Source organism: Microtus oregoni, unplaced genomic scaffold (assembly GCF_018167655.1).
Source record: "Microtus oregoni isolate MIOR12 unplaced genomic scaffold, Mior012 000003F_ref0000135, whole genome shotgun sequence".
Classification (NCBI taxonomy): domain Eukaryota; kingdom Metazoa; phylum Chordata; class Mammalia; order Rodentia; family Cricetidae; genus Microtus; species Microtus oregoni.
In genome coordinates this window covers 49,863,609-49,886,388 of record NW_024543062.1, presented here as the reverse complement: position 1 = coordinate 49,886,388, position 22,780 = coordinate 49,863,609, and the positions used below count along the sequence as shown (strand labels likewise).

Below are 22,780 nucleotides of genomic sequence, written 5' to 3'. Positions count from 1 at the left end.
TATAAGAGTCTTCAGAGCCTACCTCCTCAGTGACATACTTCTTCCAACAAGGGCAGTTACATTCAAACTATACCAGCTACCCGAACAAACGAACCAGAACATAGGCTCTGCGATATGAAAGACTTGATTTATATCTTGATCTACTACAGCTTCATCTGTGTCATTGTTCCCAATACTTTTGGCCTTAATTTGCTTGCTGATGAAGTGGGAATAATATCATCTAATATGTTAGGGCTTTCAGAATTAAATGAATATATATTAAGTTTTTAATGAAGATTCTTTTATGTGTTCTAGATAGAGAACTTCTATTATTTTGTCCTTTTTCTTTTTAACCTCTTTCCTCTTTGATTACCAGATACATAGATTAGACAGAAATGACCACCCAACCACCCTCAACTTCTGACAGTTTCAGATTTAGGAGTTTCCTAAATTCACACTGAATTTTGATTATTTCACAGACTTAGTGAATGCCATTTTACTCAGTTTTATTACAATGGAAAGATACAGGGAAGAGTTGATTCCAGATTATAGGATAATAATTCTTCCCTATTTTGAGTCACTAGTTTAAAAGATGAGGCTACATATTTTTTCTTTCTAGTTTAAAAGACATTTATTTATTTATTGATTGATTGATTGATTGTGTGTGTGTGTGTGTGTAGATAGGTAGCTGTGGGAGGTGAAAATATGAGCACCCTCATGTAACGCGTAAATACAGAAACAGAGGACAAGCTTCAGGAATTGCTTCTTTGTCTCCAGCAAGTGTGTTCCAAAGATTGGACTAAGGTTGTCAGACTTCCTGACAAGTGCTAACTTTACCCTCTGAGCCATCTTGCCTTCCTTTCCATTTTTTTTAAAGATTCATTTTATTATTTATTATTATATGTGTATGGGTGTTTTACATTTGTGTTTGCCTGGGCACCACATGCATGGAGTCACAACTGAGGCCAAAAGAGGGCCTCTGATCTCCTGGAACTAGAGTCATAGATGGCTGTTAGCTGCTATGTGGGTGCTGGGAATCAAGCCTGGGTCCTTCACAAGAACAGTCAGCTCTCTTAGCCATTGAGCCCTCTTTCCAGTCCCCTTTTCAGTTTTGCTTTTGTTTTTCAAGACAGGGTTTCTCTGTGTATCTTAGGCTGTCCTGGAACTCACTCTGTAGACCAGGCCGGCCTCGAGTTCACAGAGATCTACATGCCTTTGGCTCCTGAGTGCTGGGAGCCCTCTCAGGTTTTACGTGGAGTTAGTTGACCATGTTGAAGGCGGCAAGTGTTGGGGGGGGGGCTTTATTTGTCCCAGCCACCCAGCTAGTTTATACCCGAAATAACCACACAGAAACTGTATTCATTAAAACACCACTTGACCCATTAGCTCTAGTTTCTTATTGGCTAATTCTTACATCCCAATTTAACCCATTTCTATTAATCTGTATATCGCCACGGGACTGTGGCTTACCGGCAAGATTCTATTCAGCATCCGTCTCTGGCAGAAGATCCATGGCATCTCTCACTCTGCCCTTCTTCCCAGCATTCAGTTCTGCCTTCTCCGCCTACCTAAGTACGGCCCTATTAGGCCTAAAGCAGTTTCTTTATTCATTAGCTAATGAAAGCAACACATGAACAGAAGAAGAACCTCCTACACCACATATACTGAAGTTAGAAGCATCCTAGGATGATAAAAAGTACATAAGCAAGTCACTGATGCCTCTGAAACCTTTCTTCTTCCTTTGTTAGGTATCTCCTTCAGCTTTTTAATAGGTCATCAAATGAGTGGTACCTCCCATCAAAGCACTGATGTTGCTGAGGTGTGTGAGGAAATGAAGCTGTGAACTCATAATGCTTGCTTTTGCTGTCCTTTTTCTCTTGCTTGCTAGCATTTAAATACACCTTTATGCTCTATCTTCACAGTTAATCCTTTGATGATCCTCTTAGCTCTGACAAGTAACATGAGGGTGCCAAGCATTTCTTCTGGGGTATCTGAGCACTGCTCCTTAAGCCCACAAATTACAGAGCTGCTCAATACCCATCTCCTGGCTTGTTCCAGATGCTTTTACTCCCACTCACCTCAAGTGTGGTGAGACATATTTAAACACACCTTTTACTGATTTCTTCTCTGAAGCCTCAGACAGAGCCTCCTTTGCTTCGTCTCTCTCTTCATCCTCATAGCTCAACCTACTTAGCATATTTCTGGAATAGGGTTTAAAAAGAAGTGGGTCACTCTCACTGAGGCTACCTGTCTCTGTGGTCTTGACTAGTTTGTCAATTAAAATACTTCAGTTTTTGGTTCAAGGGACAAAGTTTTTGTAAAGTTGTATAAAGCTCCTTGAGCATCAAAACTGCAGGATGTCCCTTCTGAGGCTTTGTGAGGATAAGGTAGCTCAAATCCATAAAGTACATGAAAAACAGCTTGTTTTTTACTTCTATTAACTGTAGACTCTTCTCTGTAGAATATGTCCGCTGTAGCCATTTTGTCAGTGTTTGTACTTACTCAGTTACAGTGCTCCTGAACTTGTTTTGAGAAAGGGTTTCTCTGTAGCTTTGGAGCCTGTCTTGGAACTCGCTCTGTAGTCCAGGCTGACCTGGAACTCACAGAGATCAGCCTGTCTCTGCTTTCCAAGTGCTGTGATTAAAGGGGTGTGCCACCACTGCCCAGCTTCCTGGAGAGTTTTCAAAAGTGTTACTAAATTTGACACATTGGACTCCAGCAAAGCCCCCCCTTTTCCTTTTTTTTTTTTTTTTAAAAAAAAAATTACGTTTATTTAGTTGTTTTGTAGTGGGAGCACACATATCTGTAGGTCAGAATATTAATGTCTACTTTAACCATGTGGGTCCTGGTGATTGAATTTAGACCATCAGGCTTGATAGTAACTGCCTTTTTTTTTTTTTTGCTTATTCATTGAGCCAGCCCCAATCTATTTCATTTCAAAATGTCCAGTAGCTTTCTTTGACTGTTTCCTGTCCTTTAACTTTTAATTATTTAATGAGTCTATTGCTGCTCTGTGTATGTTTGGAAAAATGCCTACTCACATAGCTTGCTCATTTTAACATCTTTTCTATTGTTAAATAGTAAGAATATACATAGTTTGGATGTGAGCCACTAGTTACTAGGTTAGGTATGTGATTTACAAATATCCTCCATTCTTTGTTTTTTGGGTTATCTTTTCATGGTTTTGGAGATATCTTTTAATAGAAAATTTTAACCTTTGGATTCCAGTTTATTATATCCTTTTTTTTTTTGTGATATTAGGTAGGGATCCACTTTATTGTTTTGTACGTGGATATCCATTTATCCTAGCATCATCTATTGAAAGGACAGTTCATTACTGTCTGGATGTTCTTGGCTCTTATAATAGCAAATGTAATAGTTGATTTCTGGACTCTGTGTTCTTTTCTACTTGAATGTCTGTTGTTATGAGAGTATCACATCATCTTGATATCTGTAGATTCATAGAACATTTCAAAATTGGGAAATGTGAGTTCTCCAGCATTTTTCTTTCCTGTTTTTTCTATATGTGTACATTTAAGATTGCTGACTTGGGACTGAGGAGATGGTTCAAGAGATTAAGAACATACTGTTCTTGCAGAGAACATCCATGTTGAGGGGCTTAAAGCCATCTGTAACTCTTTCCTCCATGATCACCTGCACTTAAATGCACACAAACACACCACACATGCAGTTCGAGATTGCTGATTGTTGGTGAGTTGGCCACTTTTGTTATTTATATTACCTCTTTTTTCTTAAAATCTATTGCTCTGGAGGTACAAGTGAGCCAGAGATCTCAATGGGTGTATTGATATCTGGGTCTTCTATTCAGTTCCATTGGTTCTCCTGTCTGCCTTATATGAAATAAGAAAAACTGAAGGGCTGACAGTACTTGCAGAGGGACTAAAAAACCACACATAAGCTTTAGAATTGTTTCGGTATACTATGTTCTCATTCACTGACTCATCTAATCAAATATTAATTAACTGGCTTTTTAAAGCAGCCTTCTGAGAATTGTTAGTTTATGGTGTGTTTCTCCTTCAGGTATTATCTTTTTATTCTCATCTGGGCAATTTCATCTGCTCTGTTTATCACCCTTTCAGTGGTAGCCTATAAGGAATATGACTTCTGCACATTGCCTGGCCTTTGAAATGCAGGCAAAAAAAACCTTTGTGACCTTGAAACTCTTATCTGTGTGCCAGCAAAAATATTATATGGATGTAGCCAAAGTTTTGCTGCTAGCCTGAATAGTAATTGGACTCTTTTGGACATGGTTGAAGTAGCCGTCTTGTACATGACACTACTGGGTTCAGGGAAAATGCTTCCCTAGGTGGTCTTGTGCAATCAAGGTGTCAGGTAGCACTCGACTTAATAGGAAATCTTCTCCAATGAGTGTATACTTTTATATTCTTGGCCTTGGTATGAGTGGTAGGTAATCTCACTGATATCTATAGGATCATCAAGGAATCTCCTATTTTTCTGGTACAAAACTTTGGTTTTCTTTAATGACTCCAGTGTTTTTTTGTTTGTTTGTTTGTTTGTTTTTTCCAACCACAACCTTATTGTTAGAAAGTTTAAGTGCCAGACCACATGATTTTCTGGCCAAACCACATAGTTTTCTAATCTTACTATTTTGTTCTTTGCTTCAAACTACAACAGCCTGACAGTGTCTCATGCCTTTAATCCCAGCACTCGGGAGGCAGAGGCAGGCGGATCTCTGTGAGTTCATAGCCAGCCTGGTCTACAAGCGTTAGTTCCAGAACAGGCCCGAAACTACAGAGAAACTATGTCTTGAAAAACCAAACCAAACAAAAAACAAATAACTAAACAGCTAGCAATGACTGTACCATAGCCTGAGTGCTGAATTTCCTACATCAGATTAATTAATGCATTGTCTTTAAATTCTAGTTTTCTGAAAATCTCAGTGCACAGACAAAATGCATGTTCTTTATCACCCTGTAACATGAATGGCCTTTAGTCCTTTTTCTTATAGAACTTTATTTTCACCTGAAACCTCATAAAGCTGATATTCTGTCTGTATTCCTGTTAGCCTTCTCACACCTTTAAGTACTCCTTGCTTTGACTTCTTCAGCTCTTATCACCAAATTTTCCCACATTTCTCCCTTAAATGAGTCCCACTTGCTTTAGAACTCTATGGTTAGTAATTTCCACATCTACTGCACTTTTCTGCTTCCAATTTTCTGTGTTAGCTTTTCACAGCTATTAACCCCCCCCCCCCAAAATAGAAAAAGGACTTATTTTGGTTCCATCATCTCTTGGCTGTTGTTAGGCAGAATATCATAATTGGATCTGTATTAGAACAAAGTTGTTTTCTTCATGGAAATCGCGAAGCAGAAAGTCAGGAAGGATTTAGGGCAAGATTCAGCTCCTAGTGACCTTATTTGTTTCACCTCCTAAAGTTTCCAGAACCTTCCCTGTAAGCAGAGACTGCTTGTTTGTTTTCTGGTCACCCAGATCTGAATAATCACAAAGAAACTATATTAATTACAACACTGTTTAGCCAGTAGCTTAGGTGTATTCCTTGATAGCGCTTACATCTTAAATTAGTCCATTTCTTTTTCTTTTTTTTTTTTTTTTGGTTTTTCGAGACAGGGTTTCTCTGTGGTTTTGGAGCCTGTCCTGGAATTAGCTCTTGTAGACCAGGCTGGTCTTGAACTCCCAGAGATCCGCCTGCCTCTGCTTCCCGAGTGCTGGGATTAAAGGCGTGTGCCACCACCGCCCGGCAAATTAGTCCATTTCTATTAATCTATGTATCACCACGAGTCTGTGGCCTGTTGGTAAGGTTCTGGCATCTTTCTCCTTTAGCAACTACATGGCATCTCCTGAATTCTGCTTTTATTCCCCCTGCGTTTAGTTTTCCCTCCTAGCTTTATTCTGCTCTGCCATAGGCCAAAGCTGCTTCTTTATTAACCAATGGTAATAAACATATTTACAGCTTACAGAAGGGAATCCCACATCACTCCCCAAATAGTACCCGCAGGCGAGGACCACCTCTTCAACATATGCGCCTCAGGATGGTGTTTCATATCTGAACCATAAAAATTACATATGTGATACCTACATGACCTCTACACACTACCTTCAAGAATGTTGTCATCATATGTGGTCCCTTTACTTAATACTTTCAGAACCATAAGTCAAAATAAAGGTCTTTTTGGTTAATCTTACCTGATCTGTTTTATTGTGGTGTTGACAACAGAAAGTTAATGAAACAAGGAATGAGCAGATTGTTTCTTTTTTTATTTGTTTTTATTTATTTATTAAAGATTTCTGTCTCCTTCCTGCCACCGCCTCCCATTTCTCTCCCCCTCCCCCAACCAACTCCCCCTCCTTCATCAGCCCCAAGAGCAGTCAGGGTTCCCTGCCCTGTGGGGAGTCCAAGGACCTCCCACTTCCTTCCAGGTCTAGTAAGGTGAACATCCAAACAGTCTAGGCTCCCACAAAGCCAGTACGTGCAGTAGGATCAAAACCCAGTGCCATTGTTCTTGACTTCTCAGCAGTCCTCATTGTACGCTATGTTCAGCGAGTCCGGTTTTATCCCATGCTTTTTCAGACCCAGTCCAGCTGGCCTTGAAATAAAGAACCCTCTTTTTTTTTTTTCCCAATATGGTCACATTACTAAGAGGGACAAAGAGATCCAGTGGAAACTGCGCCCCAGTCCAGGGTTCTCTTTCAAAGATTATTTTTATTTAATGTGTTTGACTGTTTGGTCTATATGTATTTATGTGCAACATTTACATTAGTATCCATGAAGGCCAGAATAGAGCATCAAATCCCCTAGAACGGGAGTTAGGAGGTGGTTGTTAACCATCATGTGGGTGTGGGGGACCGAATATAGGTCCTTTGCAAGAGCAGCCTGTGAGTGTTCTTAACTGCCGACTCATCTTACTAGCCCTAAGTTGTATTTGTTAGGTCTTCCTTCTATTCTTTCAAAGCTTATTTTTTGTGAAACTGAATTCTCTTATGGACTGCAGTGTTTTGTTGTTTCTTTTAAATCAGGAAATGGAAGTACCAGAAATCCGTTGGCTAATCAAGACACAAGCACTATAATTTTTTTTGAACTTCAGGTGAATTTTTAATTAAATCACAGTGCCATACATGTATACAGTTACTAAGGTTTTGGAAATTATTACAGTACATATATATATATATATGTATATATATACATACATCCACACAGATACATATAGAAACAACAGTCTTGGTGTGTCTTTTTTTTTTTTCTCATCCATAGCCAGTTATTGAAGGTGTTAAGTCACAAACAATCCCACACCAGTTTGGAATTATGATTAATAGAATGGTTATTTATTTAAAGGGGAAAAACTTACAGATCACCATCCCAGACAACAGCCCTCTGCACAAATCAGGAAGGGAGCCTAGTCGCTAGAAGCAGAGCCTGAAGCCAGAGAGCGAGCAGAGGGAAGTGGCCGCTTTTTTTTTTTATTAAAGATTTCTGCCTCCTCCCCTTCACGCCTCCCATATCCCTCCCCCTCCCCGAATCAAGTCCCCCTCCCTCATCAGCCCAAAGAGCAGTCCAGGTTCCCTGCCTTGTGGGAAGTCCAAGGACCTCCCACTTCCTTCCAGGTCTAGTAAGGTGAGCATCCAAACTGCCTAGGCTCCTACAAAGCCAGTACTTGCAGTAGGATCAAAAACCCATTGCCATTGTTCTTGAGTTCTAAGTAGTCTTCATTGTCCGCTATGTTCAGCGAGTCCGGTTTTATCCCAGGCTTTTTCATACCCAGTCCAGCTGGCCTTGGTGAGTTCCCGATAGATCATCCCCAATATCTCAGTATGTGGGCGCACCCCTCGCGGTCCTGAGTTCCTTGCTCGTGCTCTCTCTCCTTCTGTTCCTGAATTGGACCTTGGGGTTGTAGTCCAGTGCTCCAATGTGGGACTCTGTCTCTGTCTCCTTTCATCGCCTGATGAAGGTTAATATCCAGGAGGATGACTATATGTCTTTCTTTGGGTTCACCATCTTATTTAGCTTCTCTGGGATCACGAATTATAGGCTCAATGTCCTTTATTTATGGCTAGAAACCAAATATGAGTGAGTACATCCCATGTTCCTCTTTTTGGGTCTGGCTTACCTCACTCAGGATAGTGTTTTCTATTTCCGTCCATTTGTATGCAAAATTCAAGAAGTCATTGTTTTTTACTGCTGAGTAGTACTCTAATATGTATATATTCCATACTTTCTTCATCCATTCTTCCACCGAAGGGCATCTAGGTTGTTTCCAGGTTCTGGCTATTACAAACAATGCTGCTATGAACATAGTTGAGCATATACTTTTGTTGTATGATAGGGCATCTCTTGGGTATATTCCCAAGAGTGATATTGCTGGGTCCAGGAGTAGGTTGATCCTGAATTTCCTGAGAAACAGCCACACTGCTTTCCAAAGTGGTTGCACAAGTTTGCATTCCCACCAGCAATGGATGAGTGTACCCCTTTCTCCACAACCTCTCCAGCAAAGGCTATCCTTGGTGTTTTTTATTTTAGCCATTCTGACAGGTGTGAGATGGTATCTTAAAGTTGTCTTGATTTGCATTTCCCTGATCGCTAAGGAAGTTGAGCATGACCTTAAGTGTCTTTTGGCCATTTGAACTTCTTCTGTTGAGAATTTTCTGTTCAGCTCAGTGCCCCATTTTATAATTGGGTTGATTAGTTTTTTAAAGTCTAGTTTCTTGAGTTCTTTATATATTTTGGAAATCAGACCTTTGTCAGTTGCAGGGTTGAAGATCTTCTCCCAGTCAGTGGGTTGCCTTTTTGTCTTAGTGACAGTGTCCTTTGCTTTACAGAAGCTTCTCAGTTTCAGTAGGTCCCATTTATTCAATGTTGCCCTTAATGCCTGTGCTGCTGGGGTTATATGTAGGAAGCGATCTCCTGTGCCCATGTGTTGTAGAGTACTTCCCACTTTCTCTTCTATCTGGTTCAGTGTGCTCGGACTGATATTGAGGCCTTTAATTCATTTGGACTTGAGTTTTGTGCATGGTGATAAATATGGATCTATTTTCATTCTCATACAGATTGACATCCAGTTATGCCAGCACACTTTGTTGAAGATGCTCTCTTTTTTCCATTGTATATTTTTAGCTTCTTTATCGAAAATCAGGTGTTCATAGGTTTGTGGGTTAAAGTCAGGGTCTTCTATTCGATTTCATTGGTCGACTTCTCTGTTTTTATGCCAATATCAAGTTGTTTTCAGTACTGTAGCTCTTTAATAGATTTTGAAGTCAGGGATGGTAATGCCTCCAGACAATCCTTTATTGTACAGGATTGTTTTAGCTATCCTGGGTTTTTTGTTTTTCCATATGAGGTTGATTATTGTCTTCTCCAGGTCTGTGAAGAATTTTGATGGGATTTTGATGGGGATTGCATTGAATCTATAGATTGCTTTTGGTAGAATTGCCATTTTTACTATGTTGATCCTCCCAATCCAAGAGCAAGGGAGATCCTTCCATTTTCTGGTGTCGTCTTCAATTTCTTTCTTCAAAGACTTAAAGTTCTTGTCAAATAGATCTTTCGCTTCCTTGGTCAGAGTTACCCCAAGATATTTTATGCTATTTGTGGCTATCGTGAAAGGTGATGCTTCTCTGATTTGCCTCTCTGCTTCCTTGTCCTTAGTGTAAAGGAAGGCAACTGATTTTTTGGAGTTGATCTTAAGTGGCTGCTTTTTTAAAGGGAGAGAGGCCACACCCCAATGGGCTGGTTTCTCAGCGGCTATTAGCTGAAGGAGCGGAAGGAGTTCCTGCAACAAGTCATATTTGTATTGCATTGTTTTTACTCTTTTGGCTTTTTACTCTTTGGTCTTTGATCTTTTGGGGGAACCAGCACCTGATTCCCAGATAAATCACACATGGAGGCTTATTCTTAGTTAGGAATGTCCAGCCTTAGCTTGGCCTGTTCCTGCCAGCTTTTCTTAAATTATCCCCTCTTTATTGCCTCTGGGCCTTTATCTTTCCTAGTTTCTATATACCTTTTTTTACTACTTTTTCAGTGGCTTGTTGTGTAGCTGGGTGCTGGCTCCTGATGTCTTCCTCTCCTTCTTCTATCTTGCTCCCTCCTTTCCTCATTTTTCCCTCTTTTTATATTCTCTGACTGCCAGTCCTGCCTGTCCTTCTTCGTGCCTCGCTATTAGCCATTAAGCAATTAAACCATCAGGTGTTTTAGATGGTTTAAAGGCAAAGAATCACAGCTTCACAGAGTTAAATAAATGCAGAATAAACAAAAGCAACACATTTTACATCATTAAACATTTGTTCCATAGCATAAACAAAAGTAACACACCTTAAAATAATATTCCCGAACAACCTTTTTGCAAATGTGTTGTTTTGGAATAGGTCATTTCTCTTTGTCATCTTACATGCTCTAGTTTAGGTCATGTATTACTATTACTACAGTCATCTCCTAGTTGAACTTGTTGTCTTTATTCTTTATATTTTTAGATTTATTATTTACTTTTTGTTTTATATGTATTTGTTTTGCTGCATGTTCGTCTGTGTAGCATGTGTACACCTGGTGCCCATAGAGAGCAGAAGAGGGTTTCAGATTCCCTGGATCTAGATTTATGGATGGGTATGAGCTACCTACCATGTGAGTGTTAGAAACTGAACTCAGGTCCCCTACAAAAGCAACAAGTGCACTAAGCCATCTTTCCAGTCCCTTTTTGTTTTTATTCTTAGCATCTCCATTTCATTGCACAAAGCCTTATGATAGCTTTTGTTTCAAAATTTAAAAATTTTATGTTTTAATTAGTTCATTATTTACATTTCAGCTGGAGGTATAGCAAAGAAATGACACTACTTCATCTTGTTCAGAAGAGAAGAGTGTGTTAGATTCTCTGTAGTAGCTTTAAAAAGTAATGCTTAGTCTTTTCCCTAGACCAGCTAATCAGAATGGGAAGAGGGGAATGGATATTGCAGCAGTATTTTGTTGAAGGAGCTGCGGGTCTGCGTTCTGCCGCCCAGCTCCCGCACAGCTAGCTTATGCCCCTAATAATTACATGGAAACTGTATTCTTTTAAACACTGCCTGGCCCATTAGTTCCAGCCTCTTATTGGCTAGCTCTTACATATTGATCTAACCCATTTCTAATAATCTGTGTAGCCCACGAGGTGTGGCTTACCAGGGAAGATATTAACCTGTCTGTGTTGGGTGGGAGAATCATGGCGACTCCCTGACTCGGCTTCTTTCTCCCAGCATTCTGTTCTGTTTACACCGCCTATCTAAATTCTACCCTATCAGAGGGCCATGCAGTTTCTTTATTAATTAACCAATGAAAGCAACAGATAAGATACAAGACCCACCTCCATCAGTATTTAATTTTGTTTTAATACAAGTAACTAAATGGGCACCAATATTGAGTAGTGCCATTTGAAACACATACTTTCTTCCATTGGTTGTCAATATTGATGCAGTTTTGACCAGTAAAACATGATGTATAGTCTTTTTGTGCAGTAACTTTAGAAATACGTTTGTTATCTTGAATGCTGTCATGTATGGGTATGGATCTTGGAGTTGCTGATAAAGTTGTTAAAAAGCCCACGAATATAGCCAGCCCTGGAATGCAGGTGAGGCAAAAGGGAGGGAACTCAGTTCTTGATTGCCTCTCATTGGCTGATTTATTTAGCTCTGGAATCTGTTCTACCTTTATTCTTTATGTTATGAAAAAAAAAGTCCTTTCTGCTCTGTGATTGCTTCTAACTTTATTTAGAATCTTTCTGACTACTATAGCCAATGAGAAGAAATAATAGTAAAATATACCATGCTATGTTTTCTAGTGAACACACTGATGTGTTTAAGCTATTTCTTTCAATATTAGATTTTGTTTAGCTGTTCCGGTATACCTGAAATAGTTGATACAGTTACTGTTTTTACTTAATACTTAGAAATTTATCCTGGGGAGATGGCTCTTGGAAGTAAAGTGTGCATGTATGGAAAGTATGCAAGAGCCTGAAATTAGATCCTCAGTACTCAGATTAAAAGCTAGCATAACCTCACCTGTCTGTAACTCCATGCTGGGGTATGGAGACTGGAGGATCCTAGGGATCTAGGATTGTGGCCATCCAGGCCTGTCCTAAATAATGAACTCTGGGTTCTGTGATGGATTCTGACTCAAAAATTAGAGCGGGGCAAGCGAGATGGCTCAGCAGGTACAGGTTGACAGTTTTGACCACTTGAGTTTAGTCACTGCAACTCACATGGTGAAAGGAGAGAACTAACTCCTGAAATTTCAATTCTTACCCCCACATGTGTGCTTCTGCATGTACATGTGCACTTGTGTAGACACACATAGATAAGTGTAAAAATAATGTAAAATTATTAAAAAGATATTGAATACAACGGGAGATAGCTGACATCAACCTCTGATTTTCCATATGCACACACCCAGATGTATGATTCCATACACACACACCCAGATGGTTACTTCTGTATGCTCTCACACAAAAGGATGCTCCCACATGCGCGTGCACACACATACAGGTGGGTGATTCTGCATGCATACAACCAAATAGGTCCATCCACATGCACACGCGCGCGCGCACACACACACACACACACACACACAGATTGTTATTTCTGTATGCATACATGGATGTTTCCACATACACACTCAGATGGGTGCTTCCACATGCACACACAATTTTCTAATTTTTTCCCTACAAATTGTATCATTTCGTAGTTCTATAGGTAAATAAGTATTTTTATCTTATTCACTTTATTTTTTGTTATCTACTCATGGCATGTCATTGTGACTTCTCATTTTAATTTCTATTATTATTGATAAACTTGTTAATTTCTGTTTTTATCTATTTTTGCTTATTACTTAGTATAAATTATTCAATCATTTCTTCTGTACCATATTTAGTAGCTTTGCAACATGGGAATAATAATGTCTACATTACTGATTTGCTAAGGTTAAAGTTAGATATTTTCTAAAATTCTGTATGTAATTGTAATGTTTTGTTCTGTCAAATCAAAGGCCTTTCTCAAATTTCCTTCAAAGTTTTTCCATCTGCTGCTTTTGTGACTTCTATACAAAGCTGTATTTTAAACTGTAGTCACTTTTCTACTCATATAGTATAAAAATAAAAGGCATAGAGAGATAGCATAGACTTGTATGCATGTACACACACACACACACACATATATATATATACACACACACACATACATAAGTTATTGTAGTAGCTATATAATAGCAAAAATACCATGATAATAGCCTACAGGAGACATTTTCAATCAAAAGTTTCTTATCTTCATATTTATTATTTTCCTCTATAACCGGTTTTCCTTAAAAACTATTCACATGTCAAACTTTATTCTCCACAAAGTCATTAGTGAAAAAAAAATGGCCATTGTAGTAAAAAAAGGACAAAAAGTTATGCAAGGTTAAAAACATACAGTGCACACCTTTAATCCTAGTTCTTGGGAGGCAGAGGCAGGTGAATCTTTGTGAATTCAAGGCCAGCCAGGGCTACTTAGTGAGACTTGTCTCGAAAAGGGAGAAAAAAAAAGCATAAACACACTATAAAGATGGTTTTGTATTATTTTTCTTCCAGAAACATGATCAGGGGCAAGTTCTGTTGGATATAGTCTTCAAGCATCTTGATTTGACTGAGCGAGACTATTTTGGTTTACAGTTGGCTGATGATTCCACAGATAACCCAGTAAGTCAAGCAGTTGCCTTTTATTTCCTTGTAGTTTTTCTCTGTGTTCCTTATATAAAGCCCTTTCTGATTTAATGAGTTTAACATTTTTAATTGAAAAATTAGACTTAATTCCTTTTCCTATTTTGCTTTTCTTGTTGTTTAAAGGTATCTGAGTCTATTCCTTTTAGATATTTATAGTTATAAGTCAACGTGTAAAGTGTAGTACTGGTTTTAATGTGTCTCAGGCCTCTTGATCTAAAGCGAAAAATCTTTGAGATCAGCAGTTGTCAACCTGTGGGTCACAGCTCCTTTAACAAACCTCCAAAAGTATTTACATTAAGATTCATAACAATGGCAAAGTTACCGTTATGTAGTAGCAATGAAAATATTATAGTTGGGTTTCACTACATCATGTGGAACTGTATTAAAGGTTGCAACATTGGAAAGGTTGAGAACTACTACTTTAGGTGTATGTAAGTTTACTAAGATGTAATTGGGGTTGTTTTGTGATATTCATGGATATTCTAACAAAAGTCTTAGTTTGTTAGTGGAAAATTTTCAAAGTAAGAATATTTTATGAAGACCCTTCTTACATGAGATATTCCATTTCAGAACTGTGTAAATCCTCAGTCTTAAGCTCCTTAGGTTCTTACCTACTTTTTCTTTCTCCCAGTCCTGGTTCTTCTAGTTAGAAACATCAGGTCAGAGAAATACAGGATAAGATCTGGTGACTCATAGAGATGCTTACTTTGACAATTAAGTATTATAAACTGCACTAAAGAAATAAACGTATTATGGGCCTAGCTGCATTCTTTGTAATTTTATGTGACTAGACTATGAAAGACTTAACAAAAATATGCTGTTTTTTTTTTTTTTATCAATGTAATGGAGTTCTGGGTCTTTGTTTTGTTTTGTTTTGTTGGTTTGTTGTTTTTTCTTTCTCTGTTCAACGTGAAGCATTGGTTATGTAGCCCATGCTGGGCTTATACTCAAGTCCTCATCCTCCCAGTATTGAGATACAGGTGTATGCTATCATTTCTGGTCAAGAGAAATGTATTTTGAAAGAAATACTTTTACTATTTAGAAAATTTGTAGTTTGAAGACAGAGTTTTCTGAATAAGTGTTTTACTATTTTATTTATGGTTTCTGGAGAGATGACTCTGATAGCTTACGTCTCTTGTAGAGTGATGTGCGATTCCCCTCTGTATGCTATGAATACCATTTTTAATAAAGAAACTGCTTTGTGCATATAGCAGATCAGGGCAGAAGAGAGCTAGGTGGGGAAAAGTAAACTGAATGTTGGCAGAAAGAAGGTGGAGTCAGTGAGAAGACATGTAGCCCCTCCAGAGATAGACGCTGGAATTTTACCCTGTAAGCCACAGCCTTGGGGCGATACACGGATTAATGGAGATGGGTTAAATTAAGATATGAGTTAGCCAGGAATATGCTTAAGCTATTGGCCCAACAGTATTGCAAATGATATGGTTTCTGTATGATTATTTTGTGGCTGAGCAGCTGGGAACAAACTAGTGGCCTCCTACAACAAATTGGTGCACTAATGTGACCAACTAAAACCCACTTAAAATCTGAGAGAGTTTGGGAAGGAATTCTAGGTGCATGCACGCACACACACACACACACACACACACACACACACACACGCAGATTTAAGCACAGCTTAACACCGTGGCTCCTTCCTACAGATAGACAATTATCACATGTAGTCACTCATAGATAGTTTTTAAACATAAAGCAAAGAAAATCAGCCTACAAACCACAATCCCAGAGAACTTAGGTAACAATGAGAACACTAAGAGAGACTCACATAGATCTAATCTACATGAGAAATAGAAAGTAGAAAAAGACAGGATCTCCTGACAAATTGAAAAAAGGAGGGAAAAATAAAACATGTCAGTACTCAAAAAAAAAAAAAGGAGGTTTTCCTGATTCAGTGGTAGCAGAAAAAAAGCTTCATGGTTTTGAAACAGCGGCTTCCTTGCTGCTGTCAACATAACTCTGGCTCTTTTGAGAGGTATGGCTATGGAGCATTTAAATGGTGGGGGTGAGCAGACTGCTCCAACTTGCTTAATGGCAACATAGACCTGCTGTGTGCCTGAAAACTGGGGCTGTGAGCACTGCTCATGCTAAACAGACCTTGGCCCTGCCATATTGGACTGGGTGGCACCAAAAGGAAAAGCAGCCTTAGTCTTATTCAAGACACTTAGCATTTTAAGAAGCACTTTTAGTCAGAATATAATTACAGATATGCAATAAAGACAAATCCAGATGGGAAATACTTCTAAATGGGTCACGATGTTGGATAAATGTACGTAGGCTTGGGAGTGAGAAGTAAAAGAATACAGAGAGTTATAAAAAGTTATAAAAAGAAATAAATGGTTTTTAAAAAATAATGTGTTTATATACAGAGTTAACTTGTAGAAAAAGTAATAGGAATAAAGAAAAATAAGCCATGTAAAGATAGAATATACACTGAGAATCTGGATTATGTATATTATTGTGTTTTCTTTGAATTTTTTGATTGTAAATGAGCTAAGTAGAGAGACATTTCATTAGCTTATGGGCTGCTAAGGTAAACCAACATATATGGTCTAAAGGTTCCTTGACTTCCAAATTCGCGTCTAAGGATATGTTGCTTTGGAAAACAAGTTCTTTTATTTCCACAAAGGATGAGAACCTATGGAATCCTTCCAGACTAATGTGGTTTGATGGACCAAGACCCCTTGTAAGGTCATTGTAAACACCCCAAAAAATTACTTCGCCCAACAAAAAGCAGGAAGGAGTTTGGAGAGAACTATGCTTGTATTCCCATATATTGTTTATAAATGTTTGTTTACATTTAAAGGGGGATATTCTTTTTTTTTTTTTTTGACTTTTGAGACAGAGTTTCTCCATAGCTTTTTGGTTCCTGTCCTGGAACTAGCTCTTGTAGACCAGGCTGGCCTCGAACTTACAGAGATCCGCCTGCCTCTGCCTTCCGAGTGCTGGGATTAAAGGCGTGCGCCACCACTGCCTGGCTAAAGGGGGATATTCTATAGAGATGAATAATATGCATTGATGTGGATCTTGGTTTATTGATAGAAATTTAAGGTCAGTTGTGTTATATATGTATTTCTGCTCTTGATTAAAGCATTGTGTTTCTGCAACTCATTTAAATATGTAATGTGTAATTAAGAAATATAGGTTAATAGATAATCTTCTATATTAGTCAATCATGTTAGTTAGGTTTTCTAGATACATAGAAATATATTTCCGTCAGATAGTCTTCAAACCTTTCAGAGACTTTCAGAATATGACATTTAAAATGTTTTAAGAACTTAGGACTTTTCATGACAGTGAGACACATCTGCTCCTGGCAGTACCAGTTATATCAAGAGGAAGATGGGCATTGGTTTACTAGCCATTTGGGCAAGAAACTGCTCTTGCCTGGGCTGCTTTATGTTCTGCTGTATAAACTGGACATTCAAGGCCCACAGAGAAATAATTGCTGAACTTGCTTAAAGGTGAGACATTACTTCAGGGTTCTTGCTCTCTGAAAAAGACTGCCAGACATTCTGCAAGACACAGAAGAAAGTGACTGACAATCTGCCAATATAGGTACAACCGTCTTTGAAATGTCCTGCTTCATGGGAAAGTCTGTTGGATACTGTGGCCCTGTAGGCTGAAGATGGATGCCCCAATGATGCAGAAGAACTTTGGGTAACTGTCCTGGCAGCAAGATGTCTCTGTCAATTCTAGAGTTTTGGAAGCTGTTATCATGCATTTCCTGTTACTTAGGTAATATTATATCATTCTGGAGTCTTTAATGGAGTTGAAGAATATGTAGTTATAGTTTTCCTTAGCTATGATAAAAGATAAAGTAGATATAAATATTGTAAACATAATTCTTACTTGATACCTGCTTTGTTATATGTAATTTTACTATGTTAAGACCTTCCTTTTTATTTAAACAGAAAGGGAAGGTAATGTGGGATTCCTCTCTGTATGCTGTGAATACCTTTGGTTAATAAAGAAACTCCTTTGAGCCTATAGCAGAGCAGGGCAGAACAGAGTTAGGCGGGGGAAACTAAACTGAATACTGGCAGAAAGAAGGTGGAGTCAGTGAGAACACATGTAACCCCACCAAAGACAGAAGCTGGAATTTTACCCTTGTAAACCACAGCCTTGTAGTATACATGGATTAATGGAGATGGGTTAAATTAAGATGAGTTAGCCAGAGATTCACTTAAGCTATTGGTCAAACAGTATTCCAGTTAATATGGTTTCTGTTTGATTATTTTGCTGCTGAGCAGTTGGGAACAAACTAGTAGCCTCCTACAACAGCAAAGGGCCTGGATTTGGTTTCCAGGACCCATAGGACAGCTCCATAATCCCCTGTACCTCTAGTTCTAGGGGATCTGATACCCTTTTCTGGCCTCTATGGTTTCTTACATACATAGTACACAAACTCATGTGGGCAAACACAGAAATACATAAATTAAATAAATTCCAAATTCCATTATAAGGCTGTTTAAATAGAATGGTCATAGAATTTTAAATCTTAAAAGAGGCTTTGGAAACTAGGTGTTGGTGGCATATGCCTTTAATCCCAGCACTTGGGAGACAGAGGCAGGTAGATCTCTGCAAGTTTGAGGCCAGCCTGGACTACAAGAGCTTGTTCCAGCAGAGGCTCCAAAGCCACAGAGAAACCCTGTCTCTAAAAACCCAAAAAGAAAAGAAAAAGAAAAGATAAGAAGAGAGAGAGAGAGAGAGAGAGAGAGAGAGAGAGAGAGGGGGGGGGGGAGGGGCAGGCTTTGGAAAATTTCCAGGGCAGCACTCATATTTTTCAAAGCCACTACTTGAATCCACAGAGTTAAATCCTGAGCTACTTCTTACATTAATAAAACCAATGACTTGATTCTCCTAATTCCCTGTGCTCATTTTTCTTTTTTACACAGAACTGTTATTTCTACCACTGAGCTTTATATTTTAATATTCAGAAAGAGCTATCTGATTCCAGAATATTTCCAAGGCAGAGACTTAAGAGTTCAGTTCTTATTATTGGCCCACTATTAATTGGTGTGTGTGTGTGTGTGTGTGTGTGTGTGTGTGTGTTTGTTTGTTTGTGTTGCATGCTTATGTGTGGGTGTGCAGGACAGAACAGGAGATTTGTGATGTCTTTCTCTCTCATTCTCTGTGTTGTTTTAAGATAGGATCTCTCACTGAACTGGAATCTTTCTGTTTAGGCTAGGTTGGCTTACCAACAAGCTTTCAGGATCTACCTGTCTCCATGCTCTAATGCCTGGGGTTACAGGCAGAAACTGCTATGTCTAACTTTATGTGGGTGCTAAGAGTTTAAATTCAGGTATTCGTGCTTGCACAGTAAACATTTTTATCTACTGAGCCATCTCCCCAGCTCTACTAATTATCAATGTGAAGTCATCCTAAGGCTTTGAGGATAACTAATATATTAAAAAGATTCCATTCTTTAAAGAAAACAGAATAAGGAATAATATTTATGTAATATCTGTTGTAGTTAAGAAGCTGTCTTACATATATCTAATTTAGTTCTTACTATGATTATAAGCACCATTATATTTTTAAGTGAAAAATAATGCTTACAAGCCGGGCCTTGGTGGCACACACCTCTAATCCCAGGACTTGGGAGGCAGGCACAGGTGGGTCTCTGTGAGTTCAAGGCTACCCTGGTCTTCAGAGATAGCTCCAAGACAACCAGGGCTACAGAGAGAAACTCTGTCCCCAAAACTAAAATAAATAAATAAACATAAAACTGCCTTATTCTTTTGTATAAACCCCAGAGTACCCAATTAATTTTGTCATAATCTTGTATCTTTATAAATACCTAGTCTATTTATTATTTCATTATTCTTAGTATGCACTGGTAAATTATTACATCATATAGACACTTTTATTTTTTTCTGTTTACTCTTTATTCTTTTGTTTGTCCCTCATTATTTTTTGTTCATTATTACATGGCAAGGGATCACTAGGACAGTACTGAATAGCAGTGATAGGGAGGTAGCCTTGTCTTTTTCCCCATCGGAAGAAAGTGATCCCTAGGTGTTTCTTTAAAAATATTTATTTATTATGCATACAATATTCTGTCTTTGTGTATGCCTGGAGGCCAGAAGAGGGCACTAGAGACCCCATTACAGATGGTTGTGAGCCACCACGTGGTTGCTGGGAATTGAACTCAGGACCTTTGGAAGTACAGGCAATGCCCTTAACCTCTGAGCCATCTCTCCAGCCCCACCCTAGGTGGTTTTTAAACTAAATATGCAAAATTGAAATATCCTTTATATAGGATAAAATTTAATATCTATTCCTTTCACTATGAAAATAGTATTTGCTAAACACTGACTGATATGCATTAGGAAACTAAAAAGTTAGTATATATCCACCAGGATCACTTAATTAAGTTTTCCTAGTCAGCCTGTGGGCACAGATAAGAATTTCAAGGTGGTACACTCAGCTTTTTGAGAAACTAAGTTAGATAATAGCTTCAGGGACCTACAAGGATACTGAAAGAGTTCAAGGCAAGCCTTAATGAGACCCTACCTATTTCAAAAGTAAAAGTATAGAAAGGCTTGAGAATATATAGTTCAGTGATAATGTACTTGTCTATCACATATAAAGTCTTTGGTTTAGTCCCCATATCCCCATCAAAGACAGAGTGATTGTTATCAACTATTGGTAGTAGTATAGTACAAAAGATAATTTCTTTAAACAGAGGCTTACTTTTGTGGTTTTAGCATATAAGATCACAAGGAAGAAGAATTGTGAATACTTTTTTGTGTATATGTATGTGGGTACAAGTATGTCACAGCATACTGGTGGTGTTCTGTGCACAACATAGTATTAGTTCTCTCTTCCCAATATTTGGGTCCCAAGGATCTAACTTGGGTGGTGCCTTTATTACCGAGCCATTTTTCCTGTGCTGTACTCATTTTTTAAAGTTTCCAGCTGTTTGGTGGTGGTGGGGTACTCGTGGGTCTTTCTATACATATGTATTTCTTTTTTTTTTTTCATCTTTCAGCATGAATTGGGATGGCTTGTATGTCTGTGTTTTTGGGGACCTTAGTTTTTCCACTGATTTCTCCTGTCAGAACTCAACTTCATTTATCTAAGGTTCTGTCTTCTTAACTGTCTTCTGACATCTCAAGCATGTTGCTTATCTCATAAACAATCAGAGCTTGCCCTTGGGCTAAAAACTGGAAAACTATGAATCTTACACACTGTGGTTTTTCTCTTTTTCACCTTTTGTTTTTAACCCTATGATTGGTAGTATTTATCTTTACAGATTGCTCTTCCCAATATAAAATATGTTTTATGCACTTGGGTAAATCTATTTCATAGTGTCAACTTCCCTCAAATGTTTTCTGTTTTTCAACTGCTTTTTTCATTTTGGGTTACTTTTAACATCACATGGTACTCCTGTGCTGGTATATGCATACCACTATCTAAATTTTAAGGATTCCCTAGAAAATGGAATCTATGAAGACTTAGTAGAAAAATCAAACCTGAGGAATACCTCTAAAAAGTGGGGAGAAGGAAGGGGGTGAAGATATTATTGGAAGAAGTTAATAGCCAAAAGCTTCCAAATTTGAAGAAACATCTGAGTAATTAAAAACTATTGTCAAACAAAAAGAATCTTGAAAGAAGTGAGAGAAAACTGTCTCAACAGGTACAGAGGATCCTCAACATTGTAATGGATTCATTAAAAATGCTGCAGGACCCCGAGCGACAGCAGTGGGCCCTGTGGCAGCAGGCAGCAAACAGCAGTTCTCAAGTGTAATGACTGTTCTGTCTCTTTAAGAGACAAGCCACACCCACTCCCATTCCCATCTGTTGAGACAGGCTGATCTTCAGCTTCCAACCTGAGTTCCTTCTTTTTTCTGTCTCCCTCTCAGAGAGGCAGCTTCTGTCTCTCCCTTCTCTCCTTTCTCTCCTCTCTGTCTCTCTCATTCTCTCTCTGTCTCTCTGTTTCTTCCCTTCTTTGTTCCTCTCCCCTTTTCTTCTCCCTTCCATAACCAATAAATAAATAGCCAACCTCACTCTGCATAGAGTGCCTATCCATGTCTCTGTCTCTTGCCTGCTGCCACATGTCTCCCTGCCTTGAACCAGCCACTGCTCCGGGACCTGCAGTGGTCCCTGTCTGGGACTGGCTACTCTCAGGGCCTGCCGCCTGCCAGGGATCCTGCAGCATATTTTTAATAATCCATTTTCCTGAGAGCAGCCATTCCCAGGCAGGGAAGGCGCAGTTCCCTGAGTGGCTGCAGCAGGCCACAAGGAGAGACATACAGATGGGCACTCCACAAGACCACACTGCAGGTCTCTGAAGGCAGCTGGCCCCAGGCAGGAAACCACGTGGCAGGTGAGAGACAGAGACGTGGATAGGTACGCCATGCAGAGTGAGGTTAGATATTTATTTAGTGGGATATGAAGGGGAAAGGGAGAAGGGGAGAAAAGCAGAGAGGCAGACAGAGAGACAGAATTGGGGGATGGGGAAGTGGAAAGAGGCAGAAGCTGCCTCTTCAAAAGGGAGACAGAAAAGGAAGGAGCTCAGGCTGGAAGTTGAAGATCAGCCTGCCTCAGTGGATGGGGAGGGAGTGGGCGTGGCTTGTCTCTTAAAAAGACAGACCGTTACAAACATAGTAGGAGATTTCTTAATAGAAAACTTACAATCCAGAGGCAATGGAACAAATATAGTTAAAATACTGGAAAAAAACGGTAGTGATCTGACAGATTCTCTATCCAGCAAAATTACTTCAAATGTGAGGAAGTTCAAGTATGGCACTTGTCGTCTTTTTTTTTCTTTTTTTCATTTTTTTTTTTTTTGGCACTTGTCGTCTTAACACTGGAAGACTGAAACAGGAACACTGGGAGGTAAAGCCAGGCTGGCTACTTAGTGAGTATGATGGTTTGAATAGGAATGGCCCCCATAGACTCATGTTTAAATACTTGAGTGTTTACACTCATGTCCACAGGGAGTGACACTATTAGTTTGGCCTTATTGGAATAGGTGTGGCTTTGTGGGAGGAAGTTTGTCACTAGGGGGTGGGCTTTGAGGTCTTAGAAATTCAAACCAGTTGTCTGCCTTCTGCCAGCTGATCAAG

The 22,780-nt window shown here is 39.0% G+C and overlaps 1 protein-coding gene and 1 pseudogene across 6 annotated transcripts in view; one reads left to right on the top strand and one right to left on the bottom strand.

Moving 5' to 3' along the window:
- Positions 1 to 22,780, top strand: part of Ptpn4 (protein tyrosine phosphatase non-receptor type 4) — a 186,849-nt gene that overhangs the window by 53,664 nt on the left and 110,405 nt on the right. For 4 of the 6 annotated variants that reach the window (XM_041649240.1, XM_041649237.1, XM_041649239.1 and 1 more), the window contains exon 3: positions 13,557 to 13,664. The exons of the other annotated variants lie outside the window; for them this stretch is intronic. In XM_041649240.1, the coding sequence (XP_041505174.1) occupies positions 13,557 to 13,664 (108 nt within the window). The remainder of the gene's footprint in view (positions 1 to 13,556; positions 13,665 to 22,780) is intronic. 6 annotated transcript variants of the gene reach the window in all.
- Positions 1,630 to 3,627, bottom strand: LOC121445867 (annotated as a pseudogene).